Genomic DNA, 17,152 nt, shown 5'->3' with positions numbered 1-17,152 from the left:
GTTCCTTTAGTATCGTTACTATGTCTTCAAAACTCTTTTCCATTGGCTTCGTTGGGGTTTCTAGATTTTGTAATAAACCATACGTCTTTGCACCCATTAAATTTAACAATACCGACGCTTTCTTGTCATCTGACACCTCATTTGCCTTGCAGTACACCTCTTCGTTCAACATATGTAGTCCAATCTTCGACTTCATTGTCAAATGCGGTGATACTGCCACTCTTCGGCATTTTGGGTGTGGTTTAAAATGGCGTCTCCCAATGGCTTAAAATGGCGTCTCCCGCACTTTCCTTCCTCCCCCACTGCTGCTGACGCCGCTCCCGGCGGTTCTCGTGGCAATGGCGGCGCCCTGTAGGTTTCGCGTGCTTCTCCTGCGCTGCTGCCAATGCCGCTCTCGGCGGCCCTCGTGGCAATGGTGGCGCCTCGCGGGTTTCTGCGCGTCTCTCTCTCCCTCTCTCCGACGCTGCTCGGCCCCTGAACACCGGCTGCGCCCTGTGTGCTCTGCCCTCTCTCTCCCCTGTCGACGCTGCTTGGCCCTTTGCTGTGCCGCTTGGTCGGGCTCTATCCCACCGCTGTCCGGGAAGGATCTGCGCACTACCTGTTGCCAGCCCGTTTCGCTGGACCACCTCGACTGGAAAGCCAAGCCTGGCTCTCGACAGCCTCCCCCGCAATTCTCGAGTCTCTGCTGGATGACTGGGCGGTTGCCCGTGGTCGACGCCCGAGTCTCTGGCCTTGACCTCCAATCCACTGATCTCCAGGAACGAATCCCCGGGAGGTGATGCAGAGTTGCAGGTAGGTTCGAACTTGCCTCGTCGCCAATGTTGTGTCCGGGTATAATAAGACACAGACTGCGGAGAACGGTACAACAGGTGTTTACCCAACGTGGCTCACACTGCAACTGATCTGTACAGATTACTACTCAGTGCTATATACAGGTGTGGTCACTGCCAGTACTGCAGTATACATGAGCTGTAAAAGATGGTTCCCCCCCTTAAAGGTATATACATTACAAACACCTCACATGGGGTTAGAAATGGTGCTATTTCCCAGAATCTGGAGCTAACAGCTCATTTCTAATTGTGTTAAAGTGGGAGTTCTTTGCTTTGAATGAAGGCTTTGGATGTTCAGTCCTGTTAATATCAGTTAACATTTAATGTTGTTCAGTTAAGTGAATACTTTCATGTCTAGATTACATGTTTTAACGTGTTTCCAGGCCAACACTTGGACATGTGGCATAAAATCTCTAAATTATTACAACTCAAAAAAAAAGCAAAGTCAACTATAATTTAGCAATGCTTCTCATAATGGTGAATTAACTTTCCTGGGAAATCAGCTATTCATTTAACTGCAAATTAATGCTCAGTGCTTTGCTTGACTCTCGTTCTATAATAATCATTGTAATGGTGCAGACTGTTGTTCTATTTCATAATCTTGTTGTGAAAGGCACGTTCATGTGACAAACTTTCCATCTACAGTTGAACGTGGGTAAGCAAGATCTCCCAGCTTGACCTTGTGCATGCTCCTTTAATCTTGTAAACATCACTGTAACAAATGGTGGAAGCCGCTAGCGCATCTTGTTTTGTGGTCTTCCTTTTGGGATGGTAATCAGAAACTTTGTTTCACTTGTGTATTTTCTTTTCTCTAGGGAGGCAAAGGGAGAATAGGAGTGGTTATTTCTTCGTACATGCACTTCACCAATATTTCTGCAAGGTAACAAGCTCAAATTGAATGATGCTCTTTGTTTGCTAAAGTTTGTGCAGTCTTTATGATTGCAAAGGCTCACTTTTTTTCCTATCTGAAATTTTGAAATGCAAGTGCAAAGTTTTTTTTGTTTGCTTGTAGAACTCATTAATCATGCTCGCTTCCTCTTTCCACCTCTCCAATCTCATTTTAAAGTTTTTCTCCCTTCAGTTTTACTCCCTTCAGTGCTTACCTGATGCTGCACAACAGACACCTGCTAAGAGAGTTAGCAGGCAAGCAAATAACCTGTTCTCTTGTTAGCCACAGTTGCACCATTTTTTCCGTGGGGTTTTTATTCCTTAAGGGAAGTATATTCGTTGTGAACTATGAATTATTTATTTAAATGTTTGCCATTGTTTATCTACCGTCACATCTTTTAATCTAGTTTCCCAACCTGCCTTAGCCAACTCGCCTCTCATACCTATGTACAGGAAACTCTCGTTTAAACGGCACCTAAATATCCGGAATTCTCTATTAACCGGCAAAATTCATACTCCAAAAACACCTCAATAACCGGAAATGTTGCCAAGTCCGAGTCTGAGTCTCCCGCAGTGGCCAAGTTAGTCAGTGGGGGTAGTTCTCCAAACTGCCACTACTCGGCTTCTTGGCACTGTCAGAAGTCCGAACACCTCAATAACAGGAGTCTGACTCTTTGTTTGTTATAAATAGCCTCGGTAGATAACCCTCTCTGTCATCCAGAATTTTTAATTAACCGGCACCATCCCGGTCCCGTCGGTGCCGGATACCAGAGAGCTTCCTATAGTTTGCTTTGTTTAGATTTAAGACCCTAGTTTTGGACTTAACTAAATCACTCCTAACTAAATCACTTCCAAACTTAACATAAAATTCTATCATAATATGATCACTGCTCCCCAGAGGCTCCTTTTAATAAAGGTTATTAATTAACCCTGCCTCATTGCACAATACTAGACCAAAAATAGCCTGTTCCCTAGTTGATTCCTCGACATACTGATCTAGAAAATTATCTTGTATGCATTCCATGAACTTGTCCTCTGCACTATTACTGCAAATTTGGTTTGCACAGTCTATTTGAAGATTAAAGTCCTCCATGATTGCTGTATTACCCTTGTTACATGCACCTCTAATTTCTGATTTATTCTGTACCCGACACTACAACTACTGTTAGGGGGCTTATAAACTACTCCCACCACTATTTTATCCACCTATGCCACTTTATATCCAGAACATCGCAAATTGCTTAACTCTCCAGTTTTTCTGCTGTCTATCTGAACAGCCTCTCTGACTTTGTAATTGTTTTGTCACTTAAGCATTCATTTTGCCTTGAGTTGTCAACTGCTGATTCTTAACATTTCACTCATCTAAACTGTTTGTTACAGTGCTGATCAAGCTCTTGACAGATTTGCAATGAAGAAGTTCTATGATGACAAAGTTTCTGCCTTAATGCAGCCATCACAAAAGCGGTAAGCCTGTGCAGTTGGCTTATGTGAGCCCAATTGAGTTCTTTTTATTTATTATTAAAGATTTGGTGATAGTATGAGCTAATAAATCAGTTATTTTAGTGCTATCTTGAAAATCATTTTCGTGGAGATGAAGAACTAAATTTAAGACTCCGTCTTGACCCAAACCAGAATTTCATGCAGCAGCGAATCAAGCAGCCAGGATGAAGTTTTATCCCCACAGCTTCATTGTAAAGAAAGATACATTCAGAGTGGATGCAATTCAAGCATTAACTATACGTTTTTATTCTTTAAAGCAGTTGACATTAAATTTTGCTAAAATAAATTTACATTTTTGATCTTTGATTTTATCTTAATCCCTGTTAAGTGGGTTTTCAATTTATAGCAATTGCACACATCTGGAGAGTGGTGAGAGGCAACTGAAATGACCTCAGGAGGACTATTAAAGTTCTCTTCCTGCTTCTTTTAATACTCACTAAATGAAAATTAATTAAGAAAAGATGTTAGAGCTGCCCTGATGACTTAGAGGTAAAGTCTTCATCTTTGAGCTGTACATACCAGGAAGATCCCAAGTTTGATCTGCAGTCTGTTGCATAGAATCTACAGCACAGAAACAGGCTGTTCGACACTAGTTTATTTCATCTAACAAGAACACTTGTAAATGGTATGGTTCAGAACAAAAAACAGAAATAGTTCTCAGACAGTCACGGTAATACGGTGGTGCCTCATAAACACTGTTGATATTCATGTGGCAAGGTGAGAGAAGCAGTTACAGACCCTTTGTTTATTTCAAAAAATTAAGTGAACTTACTAAATGTAATGGTTAAAAAGCAGATACAAGAAAATCTCATCTCGGGTTTTACTTTTAATTATTTTCTCCCCCCCCCCCCCCCCCCTGTCATTTTTTCTGATCTATCAAAACATTAATTGATGCTGCAGTACAATTCCATGTGTTTTGCCAGCCTTTCATACCTCACCTGAATGATTCGTCTTGGGTGAACCTTGATAGTAGATGTTGGAAACCTGTTGGATGGGGAGAATGTAACATCACAGCTGAATTTGATACTCAAAGTTCTACCCGAGAGTGCTGCATAGTAGTCAGGAACAGAGAGCCACTTTTTCTGGACAATGAGGCTTGTAACATTGCTATTGCACTGCACCACAGCCGAGATCAGCCACCTCGGCACAGGTGGGGGATCAAACCTGGGACCTACTGCTCGGCATGGAGATTCCTGTTTATATATTTTAAATCTGTTGTGTTGGAACAGTTTTTCAGTTTGGTGGCACTTTTGAATATAAGTGAATGCTCCAAGTTCTTCTCGTATCGGGTTGTCGTCTCAGTTTTAAGGTGTAACATGCCCAGCCAATCACTTGTGCGATGGAGAGTATTTTACATACATATTTGTGTTGAGTGAAATAAATAAATACACTTTTATTGAATGAACTATTTGAGAATGCTGGTCTATCTTGATAATGGGCTCTTTTGTATCTTTCATTTTCATCATTTTGAATGGATAGCTGTCCCGTTGGGTAATTTCAGACTCAGCTAGAATCTGGAAGTGAAAGCTCTTAAGAATTCCCATGCCAAATAGAAGTGGAAGCATGTTGTTTTGTTATGGCACTAAATTAAGTGCTGGCAGGATAATTTTAGTGACCTCTTAGCATTGTCATTAGTATACCAATTTTGGCAGAAATAAGTCTAGATTTGTGACACTGAAATAATTAGAGGATTGAAGGTTGTGCATGCATTTATTTGAGTTATGGATTCCACCCCTCAATATAATTGGGACAGGTTTATAACATAAGAACCTAAGAAATAGGAGCAGGAGTAAACCATTTGGCCCCTCAAGCCTGCTCCGCCATTCAATAAGATCATGGCTGATCTTCTACATCATCTCCACTTTCCTGCACTATCCCCATATCCCTTGATTCCCTTAATATCCAAAAATCTATCGATCTCTGTCTTGAATATAATCAACGAATGAGCCTCCACAGCCCTCTGGGGCAAAGAATTCCAAAGATTCACCGCCCTCTGAGTGAAGAAATTCCTCCTCATCTCAGTCCTAAATGGCCAACCCCTTATTCTGTGACTGTGACCCCTAGTTCTAGACTCCCCAGCCAGGGGAAACATCCTCCCTGCATCTACCCTCTCAAGCCCTGTAAGAATTGTGTATGTTTCAATGAGATCACCTCATTAATTTGGTTTGGCCAATCTATATGTAGATTAAAGTCACCCATGATTATGGTAGCACCCTTGCATGCATCTCTAATTTCCTGTTTGATGCCATCCCCTACATTACCACTACTGTTTGGAGGCCTATAGACAACTCCCACCAATGTTTTCTGCCCCTTGGTGCTTCTTAACTCCACCCAGACTGATTCTACATCTTGATTTTCTGAGCCAATATCCGTTCTCACTATTGTTCTGATTTCACCCTTTACTAATAAGGCCACCCCACCTCCTTTTCTCCTGTCCTTCAATGCATTTATTGTCATTTAGGGCAGTTTTGTGGTGCATACCCACTGGGGACAGTTTTATAAAAATTCATTCATGAGGATGTGGGCGTCGCTGGCAAGGCCAGCATTTATTGCCCATCCCTAATTGCCCTCGAGAAGGTGGTGGTGAGCCGCCATCTTGAACTGCTGCAGTCCGTGAGGTGAAGGTACTCCCACAGTGCTGTTAGGGAGGGAGTTCCAGGATTTTGACCCAGCGACGAAAAAGGAATGGCGATATACTTCCAAGTCAGGATAGTGTGTGACTTGGAGGGGAACTTGGAGGTGGTGGTGGTGTTCCCATGTGCCTGCTGTCCTTGTCCTTCTAGATGGTAGAGGTTGCGGGTTTGGGAGGTGCTGCCAAAGAAGCCTTAGCGAGTTGCTGCAGTGCATCTTATAGATGGTACACACTGCAACCATGGTATACCGGTGCTGAAGGGAATGAATGTTTAAGGTGGTGGATGAGGTGCCAATCAAGCGGGCTGCTTTGACCTGGATGGTGTCGAGCTTCTTTAGTGTTGTTGGAGCTACATTCGTCCAGGCAAGTGGAGAGTATTCCATCACACTCCTGACTTGTGCCTTGTAAGTGGTGGTGTACTGGTCTCATTAGACGTACTCTTATCCAGTTATCCAGCCAGCTAAACACTCATTCAAATAACTCCTCGAGAAGCAGGTTGCTGTTTTGAAGCTTTACTTGAATAACATTTGTGAAACTGTAAACAAAGACAAAGTATGTTTTGTACATAGAGCTGAGTACTATACATTAGATGTTACATAAGATACAAACCTGTTTATGACAACAAAATAGACTAATTGTATAACTAAATAGCACTGAAGCTAAACCTCAGTAACTAACAGCTAATAACTACTTATAGACAAAGTATTGTCAAAATACTACACTGACAAGGTTGTTATCCTGTTACTAAACAAGGATACTCACAGACATTGCGTCTTGCCTAGCGTATAAGAAGGATGGAAAAGGATTCAGAATGACTGCCTCGTGAGCTTTCTTCACAACTCAGCAGATACTCCTGGAATACTACTTCCGGGGCAAACAGGAAGAAGGTCAAATAAAACACTGCTATACAATAACTACCACTAGAGGGTGCTATCTGCATGTAATAAGTCCAGAACACTCCCCGTCTGGGGTCGTTAGCGACCACATAATCCTAACTCTACTTGTCACTGGAGTCCTCTGGCGACAAAAGAAGGACCACCTCAGAGACAGGCCGAGAGGGGACCTTTGCTGTTTCTTCTTTGATGACTGCGATATGCGTCCCCCAACTCTGAGAAGTCCGTCGGTGTCGACGATAGGATGCAGCTTCCGTAGACTGCTGTAAGGGGGTAGGTTGTGTTCTGCTGCTATGCACTTCAACTCTTCTGAGTAACACTCGTGTTGGATGCTCTTCATCATGAGGATTTTGGCTCTCTTGATCTCCTCTTCAGAGGGACTCTTACGACAGATGTGCCACCCATGGCAGCTACTCTCTTGTGTAGGCTGGGAGAAGGTATGAGCTATGTGGGTTAGGCGTGCTACTGTCTTTGAGAATGTTCCATTTGGAGAAACGCTCGAAGCGTTTGGTGCTCATCAGGTCCTTAGAGATTTGAGTAACGTTCGCTGTGACTTGTGGGCGTATCTCAGAGTCAGAAACAGGGTTGAGGAGGTCGAATGACTCATTGAGTTCAGAGGAGTGCAGGGACGGATCCTGAAGAAAAGCAGGTCCTGACAGCCATGTCGTGCTGCTGAGAAGGGACGCTGTTACGGATCTAGACCCGTGGTCAGCTGGGTTCAGGTCTGTGGGGACGTACCTCCACTGGTCGGGGGATGTGGACTGTCGGATACGTTGGGCCCTGTTGTTCGGCAGCCGTCGTCTGGGGTTCTGGAAGGGTAAGGGCGCAACCCAGCTGTTAGAGCTGTCACGAGAGACCTCATTGTCCATAATCTGGAGGAATCTCATGTCGTCGATTGATGGAGCAAGTTTGTGGTCGTTGGCGGTGCGACAGAAGACTGACTGACCCGGGTTCTCTCCAGTGAGCATCATCTGTGTGCTGTCTGTGGAGATCAGCGCTGGGGTTTTCTGAGGCTGAGCCGTATGACTGAACTTCTCTGTCACTCGGATCTGACTACTGCATGGGGTAAGGTAGCTTGGACGACCATTCTCCAAGATGGAAGTCTTGAGTGTGCTTACCTGAGATGGCTTGTGAGCACCCCTGAGGCACACGTCTCTAACAATGGCCCAGCCGAGATCTAGCCTTTGGGCGAAAGGGGCGACATGTGGACCGTTGATCTGTTTCCTTGCCTTATGTACCCTCAGGATGTCCCTGCCCAACAACAGGAGTATGTCTGCGTCTGGATCAAGAGGTGGGATCTCGTCTGCAATGCGTCTCAGATGACTGTGGTGATGAGCTGCATTCGGAGTGTGAATTTCAGAACGGTTGTCGGGGACTTGATTACATTCGATCAGTGTAGGAAGGGGGAGACTAATCTTCCCATTGGCTGACTCAACAACATAACCACAGGCCCGCCTGCCGACTGTCTCTGAAAGTCCAGCACACATCTTCAGCGTGTAAGGCAACGGACTTCCTTTGACCTTGAAGATGTCGAAGAGCTCGGATCTTGCTAGAGAACGGTTGCTTTGTTCGTCCAGTATGGCATACATCTTTTCAGATTCCTGGTGACGTCCTACAGGGTACACATTAACAAGGCATATCTTGGCGCATGCTCTTGCGCTCACTCCTTCTCCACACACCTCGGTGCACTTGGATGTAATCTCCGGACCAGCAGCTCCCTCTCTCTCCCCACTGTGCTCTGAGGCGGGAGGAGACAACTCTGACTTCCAAGGAGCTGGGCCTGGGTGGCGTGCTGAAATGTGCTGTTCACTTTCACATTCTGTGCATTTTGCCTCTGCCTTGCAGTTCTTGGCGAGATGGTTCGCGGAGGAGCAGCAGTTGAAACATATAGGCCTAGAAATTTGGTGGCGCCCCGTTTGGGGCACCAAGCTCGCCTGGGCGCCGGAATTTCCGCTCCGGACGGAGCCGCTTGCACCAGCGCGATATTCAGTTTCAGCGCCCCAAACGGAAGCGGGGCGCTGCTCGAGGCATCCCGCGTCCCTCTTGGGGCGCTGAAACTGAATATCGCAGCGCAACATGCTGCAGCGCCACACACACCGAGGAGTAGTGCCGGGCTCTTGGGACACAGCCGACACTGCCTTGGGGGGGGGGGGGGGGCGGGATCAGGAGGCCGGGGACGGCGACGCGAGGAGGTGCTGAGAGGCGGCCAGTGAAAAAATGGCCGCCCCGCACCTCCCCTTTAATTAGCGCCACTACCGCCACAGGTCGGCCCCCATGAACCGGTCGCAGATTGCGACCAGCGTTACAGCGGGGGGCGCGACCCAATATTGCGATCGGGGCGGTAGCGGGGCGCTGCGCACACCGATGACGTCATCGGTGGCGGCGCAGCGCTACAGGCTAACGCCGCCATTAGCGCCCCGCTAAATTTCACGGGGGGCGTGGCCAGTGGCGCTAAAGCCACAAAGTGCCCTCTTTGGGCGCTAACTGGTGGCGCAGCCCACCGAATTTCTAGGCCATAGAGTTCTCTTTGAGGTACTGTTTGCGGCCTTCCAGGGACTTCTCTCTGAAGCCTCTGCACTTTAATGGATGGGGCTTGTTGTGGATGGGACATTGTTTGCTCATATCCTCAGATTTCTTCTGATCCCTTGCGTTCTTGGTTGAAGACACTTGCATTTTGTGGACTGATATTGGTGTCTTTCCATGTGTGTCAAACTTGTCTCTTCTGGCAAGTGCTGTGTGGGAGGCGAAGAAGTTGAAGCTGGGGTCTGTCCTGGCTTTGGCTTCTCTACGGATGAAGCTGGCAAACACAGAGAATGGGGGGGGGGGGGGGGAGAAAGGTAACGTTGTGCTCTAGCTTGAACCTTGACCCGAATGATGTCCACTTCTCCTGCAGATTGAATGGAAGCTTCTCAACGATGGGACTTACCCCTCTGGAAGTGTCTAAGTACGATAGGCCAGGTAGGTAGCCGTCCTGCTTTGCAGCTTCGAGTTCCGACAGCAGATCTCCAAGGTCGCAGAGCTTCTGGGGTTCCTTATTTGTCAACTTCGGAAAGTTCTCCAACCTGGCAAAGAGAGCCCTTTCAATGGCTTCAGGCGAGCCGTAGCTTTCTTCCAGCCTCGCCCAAGCCATCATCAACCCAGCTGGCGGATGTCTCACATTGACTGCTTTTATCCTGCGTGCCTGTCCAGCGGACTCTGGGCCGAGCCATTTGATAAGGAGGTCGAGCTCTTCTCTTGCCGACAGGTCTAAGCCCGATATGGCACCGTGGAAGGAGGACTTCCAGGCCCAATAGTTCTCTGGTTTATCATCAAACGTGGTTAACCCTGTAGTCACCAGCTGGCTGCGTGCAAGGTATTTGGCAAGGTCGTAGGTGGTGCGGCCTATGCCATGGTCGCCTTGAGTAGGGGCTCTGCTGGGGGTCTCAAGGAAACGAGAGGGGGTTTGCTGCTGACTTTCTCTCTTCAGCGCTCCATTCCTCTGCACGGTGTCCTCTGTTTTGTGGGGGAGGACCCTGTGACTTGGGGCACGCAGTCCATTTCGAACTTGGTTGGTGACATGGGACATGTTATATGGTGTGCTTGAGTCTGTAGAGATGTGTGGGTCTTCATCTCTCTCTCTCGTAAACTGTGCATCAGCTTGGTCGCTCACATAGTCTGTGGTGCGATGTAGTCGATTCTGACGCGGAACGGGAATTGGAGCTTTGCTTGCTGACTCAAGATCAGCTTCCATTAAAAGTGCCTCCGCTAATATTTGTGCCTCAGCTAATGCAGCATCTCTCTTTTTCTTCGTGCAGGGCGTCTAATGTGGCTTGGAGACAGGCCGTTCAACTTTTATCTCTCTTTCTTTCTTGGCATACTCTGCTTCTGCCTTGGCCCATGCTCTGGCGATAGCCATACTAACTCTAGAACCAGCTGATGATCTGTAGTAACGAGAGCTTATAGACAGGTTGTCACATTCTTCAGTTTCATCTAACTGTTTAAGGTCTTCTACTTGCTGAGTAGCGTTTTCGGTATTACCTCCTGCCATGATGATGTGAGGTAAGTGTGGTGTATAAGGTGAAGACTTAAGGTGGCTGTGTCGTGATGGCTTACTCTGCGCCTAGATGACGGCCACTTAACTCGTCCTTGTTGCTCCACGTGGAGGATCTCCTCTGTTCACGACTAGCCGTATTGCTGTCTTTTCACTGTACTGGTCTCGCTAGACGTACTCTTATCCAGTTATCCAGCCAGCTAAACACTCATTCAAATAACTCTTCGAGAAGCAGGTTGCTGTTTTGAAGCTTTACTTGAATAAAATTTGTGAAACTGTAAACAAAGACAAAGTATGTTTTGTACATAGAGCTGAGTACTATACATTAGATGTTACATAAGATACAAACCTGTTTATGACAACAAAATAGACTAATTGTATAACTAAATAGCACTGAAGCTAAACCTCGGTAGCTAACAGCTAATAACTTCTTATAGACAAAGTATTGTCAAAATACTACACTGACAAGGTTGTTATCATGTTACTAAACAAGGATACTCACAAACATTGCATCTTGCCTAGCGTATAAGAAGGATGGAAAAGGATTCAGAATGACTGCCTCGTGAGCTTTCTTCACAACTCAGCAGATACTCCTGGAATACTACTTCCGGGGCAAACAGGAAGAAGGTCAAATAACACACTGCTATACAATAACACTGCTATACAATAACTACCACTAGAGGGTGCTATCTGCATGTAATAAGTCCAGAACAGGTGGAAAGGCTTTGGGGAGTCAGGAAGTGAGTCACTCGCTGTTGAATACCTAGCCTCTGACCTGCTCTAGTAGACACAGTATTTGTGTGGCTGGTCCAGTTAAGTTTCTGGTCAATGGTGACCCCACCAGGATATTGATGAATGGGGATTCGATGATGGTAATACTGCTGAATGTCATGGGCAGGTGGTTGGACTCTCTCTTGTTGGGGATGATCATTGCCTGGCACTTGTGTGCCACGAAACTGTCAAACTCATTTCACACAAAACTCATGCAGCTAGGAGACTTTCATGATCCCGGTAATATATTCTGGATTTGAACCCTGAACTTAAGAATTGAAGGGCCATTGCACCAACTGGTCCCTCTGTTGATTGTGCCCAAAATGATGCTCTGAAAGTTTACACACTGCTTTTGTAATGTAAGGGTAACTATTTTGTACAATTCTGGGGAAATAGCATCCCCCTTTTAATTGGATATTGTAGTTTACTTTTGCTAACTAACTAGTACATGAAAAGTCTATACTGAGTGCAGTAAATACTTCAAAGGATAACTTATTTTGGCAGTACATCAGAGAACAGTCGGCTTAGCATTGTGCTGTAGCTCATAAGGAAAATTTGACTCTTTGAAGATTATCATGCCATTTCTATAACAGTAAATCTGGAAGATTATTTAATTTATTCTCTGTGCAGATATATTGTGATTATATTTCTAGCTTTCTACTGTTTAATGGGTATGATATCTTACAAAAACGTTCTTCTTTACATGTAACCTACATATTAAAGTTCCGAAAGAGATGCAGCCCCAGGCTTTCTGATTGGAGCACATCTCTGGTGTGGCCGGACCACTGACTTCAGCCAACTTTCCAGCCCTGGGGTCGTTCAGATGCTAATGGTGGGCTTCCTGGCTTGTGCTGGGGAGTTGTGGTGTACTAGGCCTCAAGAGGCTTGTTTCCAGCATGTCAAGGTCCTAATAGGTAGTAAGAACAGAAAATGCTGGGCATACTCAGCAGGTTAGGCAGCATCTGTGGAGAGAGAATTAGTGTTAACATTTCCGGTCGATGATCTTTCGTCAGAACTAACGGGTAGTGTTGGCATCTTCAAACAGGATGAATGGTAGGAAACATAGTGGAGACAATGTTTCCCTTATTTTAATATATTTTGTATATGCCAGCCTACTGAACTTTATGCTGCTGATGCACCCTCCAGAGACAGTCCTCAGGTACTTTTCTGGTCCCATCTGTCAGACAACTGGCAGGATGGGTTAGAAAGCGTAGGCTGATGTGTATTTTAAAAATGTTTGATTCTTCTTTTAGTCAGCTGGTGTTTGATATCGGTGAAAACCCATCTCCATGTTTGATATCGGTGGAAACCCATCTCCATGTTTGATATCGGTGGAAACCCATCTCCATGTTTGATACAGGTGGAAACCCATCTCCATGTTTGATATAGGTGGAAACCCATCTCCATGTTTGATATAGGTGGAAACCCATCTCCATGTTTGATATAGGTGGAAACCGATCCCCATGTTTGATATAGGTGGAAACCCATCTCCATGTTTGATATAGGTGGAAACCGATCCCCATGTTTGATATAGGTGGAAACCCATCTCCATGTTTGATATAGGTGGAAACCCATCTCCATGTTTGAATTTCAAAATCAAGTTGCTGAGGAATTCACATGATCAAGGTTTTTGTTTGCTTGATATAGAGTGCACACTTTCCCTGTAGGGACATACTTCACTTATCCAAACCTGGAAAAATTAGTCACAGATTGGCAAGAACCCAGGTTTACCTGTGTGCATAGGGATACTTCAGGAATAAGCAGCTTTTTAACAAAGCACTAGTAAGCTTCCTGCTGTTCCATACCTAAGCCTGCCATGCCCAATATGGCATTTACTTCAGGCTTATCTGGAGCTGCATGGGAAGAATCTGAGCCCCCAGTGACAGATCCCATGGACGACCAAGGCTGACAGGTCAGTCATCAATAGTGCTCTGGAGTACTATGAGTCTGTCTGGTTCAGGCATCAAAGTATTAAGGCAATGAGTTGCCTTTTAATCATTTGTCTGAAAAGTCAAGTTAAAACTGCATTCAGGTTTTCAATTTCCAATAATGGGAATTCCTGAGAGTGCAGCCATTAATTCCTGACTAAAGCTGCAAGTTTATATTTGTTCCTTTGACTAGTAAATGCTTTTTAATAGCCATCAAAAGGTTTTGTTACAATTCTGTACTCAAAGCAAAACGATCATTTGTAAGTGTGAAATGTTGAAAAGAATCACAGAAACATAAAGGACCTGGGGACTCGGTATTCTGGGAACAGTCTCAAAATTTCCCATGTTGTTGCAGATTTCATTTAGTAGTTGGCATTCTCCTTCGCCAGAAGGTCACAGTTATGTCATGGAGACTGTATCTAAATTAGGTCATCGGTATTTGTTCTGGCAGCGCTGAAGCTTTTGTGCATTTTGGGTGGAGCCCAAGCAACAAATCAGTGGTTTTAAGTAAACTTCATAACTTAAAGGAAAGAAGGCGGCTCCATTGAGAGCATGTTAAGTCTTTTTGGAAGTGTGCTAATGTCCCTCTGTGTAACTCTGCCTGCTACCACTTGAAAGGAAATGGGCTGGATTTTCTCAGCCCCGCAGAGGCGGGCATGGAGGCGGGACTGTCGGTAAAGTAGCAGAAAGTGGGGGCGGATGGCAAACCTGCCCCCATCCCGCCTCCGTGCCCTTTTGCCAGGAGGTGGGAAGATGTGCTGCTTCGGGTCCCGTCTCCTGGAGGCGGGAAAGGGATTAAATTCTATTAACTGCCTGTTAACAGATAGTTAACAGGCAGAAAAAAGGATTAGTGCCATTTTGCCTTCTCGGGTGAAGGCTTCCCGATCTCGGAGATCCTCGCCGGGTTGAAGGAGACATGAAGGAGGTCTGTGGGGGTCGGAGGTACCTGGAAGTAAGATGTAGAGGTGAGTGATGGGTGCAAGTGTGGAGTGGTAAGTATGCAAGGTGAGTGTTAAGTGTATAAAAATGTTCACTTACCTTGTTTTCTTCCTACAGCCTTCATCCTCTCTGGATCGGGAGACCCGACATCTTCCTTGTCGATTTCACAGATTGGCTGTTGGACCCTCCGAACCAACAGCCATCTGAAATCGACAAAGTTGAAAGATTTGATGCGTACTGAACACAAGGACTCATCAAACTACAGAGAATGTCAGTGCTTGACAGCTTCACAGAGCTGTCAAACGCTGACATTTCTTCCTTCAAGAAGTCTTGACAGATGGCACGTCAGACGTTGACGTGCTCCATCAGTGACTTCCTCCCTAATTTGGCCTGCTGAGCCCGCAGGGTGGGCTTAACAAGGTCAAACTGGTTGGTCAGACGATGATGGAGGTGGGACATTGACACGACAAGCAGCAGTCCCACCTCCATTTGAGAAAATGCAGCCCATTGACTCTCAAATCTAATGATGACCTCAGGTTTTGAAATAGATTTTTAAGGAAGCAGGTCTTGAACCTGTCTGTTTTGAGCAAGCATTTCACACAGATTTGACCTCTTAACTGCCCCAATCCTAAAATGGTGAATTCCCATCAGCAAAAACTAAAACAGAATTTTAGAGGACCATAGAAAAATTATTTAATTATAGCATTGAAATAACCAGAACTTTTATTTAATGTTTTATTTTGGTGTAGAAATTCAACAGTGACTAAAGATCCTGATGAACATGGGTTTATATCAGTGTGTGTGCTTTCAAATCAGACAAATATACAAACAAAAGGATGTGAAAAGACTATCAAGTTGGCCCCATACAGTCGATGATGCAACCTCGTGTACCATTCACCCAGCTCTTCACCTGAGAACGGCAAAAAACACAAGAAGAATTGTAGCCAATTAAGAAAAAATGCAAAAATTGCTTTCTAGCTCCCTAAGTCAAGTAAGCAAGTTTCAGGAGACCAATGTTGCCCATGATTCATTGCAATTACCTACCCCACTACAACTGGAAAGGACCTCTTCTCTCAGGAACTTATTAAGTTTCCTTTTAAAAGGACTGTAGTGACTCCTTACTCACCACATCTCTCAGCAGTTAATTCATGACATTGCATGTACACACATTTTTGTTACTTGAAAGATTAAAGAAAATAATAAGTACAACAGGTCAGACTAACTTTACAATGTGTTCTTCCCTTTAGGTATGTCCATTTTTTAAATGGTCTGCTGTCTGGTTCAGTGAAAATGAACACCACTCCATTGTTTCTGCACTTTGTCATTTTGCATGGCATTCCCAGCTTTGATACTGGAGGAGGTAATACTTTGAAATAGGTGGAAAATAGATATTTAATGATTAAACAGTAACAGTTAAAGGGCAAGATAAACCCTTTTTAGTGCTTACGAGCCTCAGAATCACCTCATTGCCACAATCATGATGTTAGATGCTGCGACTCAATGATTCTTTAACTGGTTTAGCCAGGGTCAGTTATAGAGAACCAGCTGATTTCTCTTCAGAAAACTCTGCACAGCAAAGCTAAATATAAAATGATGACACTCATTTTTGAAGTGTTCTCAAAATGCAAAATCAGGTTTCAAGTATTAAATGCTAAGTACTTCCAGGACTAATACTGGCACAACTGATCAAACTAATGCTTTGTTAGAAGAGAGAAACAGTTAGCTAAATTGTTCTCTGATTCTTGATCCTGAGATTACTCTTGTCTTTCTGGAGCTATCACACCAGCCCGTTGCGTCATAGATAGCAATCCCAAAATGAACAGAATTTGTTTAGAAAATAAAATCTGTCGACAGAAAGATGGAAAGTTTAGGAGCATTTTGTCCCTTGCTACTGTGCATCTTGGAACTGTGTTGGGTCTGGGAACAGCAGTTATACGTTCCTGCTCAACTGCTGCCCAATCCTTCTCTACAGTGCGTAGACCAGAGGTAGACGTGGCTTACTAAAGCATTTGGGGCTGAACTAGTTTGACGTTCCAGCCGACTCCTGTTGTGACTCTGATGGGACCTGGATATGCTGCGTCCTGGACATTTCTGTGACTTTACACCTCCACACACCCTAATCAAGGCCACTGATGAGGCAGTGGCTCCCTGAGCTGGGAGTTCCATATCCTCGTATCCAGTGTGCGTTTGAAGGCTGGTACGCTGGGCACTGGCATGGGAAAATCGCGTTGGAGTTTCTAGCATGTGTGGCAAGGCAGGCACCCAAGATCAGCTCCAAGTGGCGCAGGCTCCTGCTGGTCCCATGTAGAGTAGATGCTCTACTCCTTACCCCACTCTGGCTGGGTCAGTTGTGGAGAGCCCTGGTGCTCATGATTCTGGTGTAAGTGTCAGGATCGTGGTCGGTCCAAATTCAGAACTTCTGTCTCTAAATTAGGTTTTGGATGTTCAGAGAGTGTATAGAAAGAGAAATGGGCTGTTTCACTACAATGAAAAATTGATCTTTTTAATTGTAAAAAAAATGAACAATTGCTAATTATCAGGGCAAGAATTTGTTTTGCAAAAAAAAGTTCTATTTAGGATACAAGTGTGCATCAGATTACCATTCATTTGTGAAGCTAATTTGATGGATGTCATATAATGTAGATCACAAGTTAAAGGCAAAGTATACATATCTATACCTATTAACATTTGATTTGTTGCAGGTAAACTACATCAAAAGTTTTAAATGCTAGGAATTCTCA

At 44.8% G+C, this 17,152-nt stretch overlaps 1 protein-coding gene across 10 annotated transcripts in view; it reads left to right on the top strand.

The window, feature by feature from the left end:
- The window catches only part of tns3 (tensin 3), a 532,570-nt gene that overhangs the window by 347,445 nt on the left and 167,973 nt on the right, over nucleotides 1–17,152 (top strand). For all 10 annotated transcript variants that reach the window (XM_085988093.1, XM_085988094.1, XM_085988102.1 and 7 more), the window contains 3 exons: nucleotides 1,646–1,710; nucleotides 3,099–3,182; nucleotides 15,659–15,771. In XM_085988093.1, coding sequence (XP_085844219.1) covers nucleotides 1,646–1,710; nucleotides 3,099–3,182; nucleotides 15,659–15,771 — 262 coding nt within the window. The remainder of the gene's footprint in view (nucleotides 1–1,645; nucleotides 1,711–3,098; nucleotides 3,183–15,658; nucleotides 15,772–17,152) is intronic.

The sequence above is a fragment of the Somniosus microcephalus genome, chromosome 5 (assembly GCF_052327205.1).
Source record: "Somniosus microcephalus isolate GS21.2 chromosome 5, FLI_Smic_1.0, whole genome shotgun sequence".
Taxonomy (NCBI): domain Eukaryota; kingdom Metazoa; phylum Chordata; class Chondrichthyes; order Squaliformes; family Somniosidae; genus Somniosus; species Somniosus microcephalus.
Note: the sequence above shows the minus strand (reverse complement) of the source record. Positions and strands in the feature narration are given on the sequence as shown.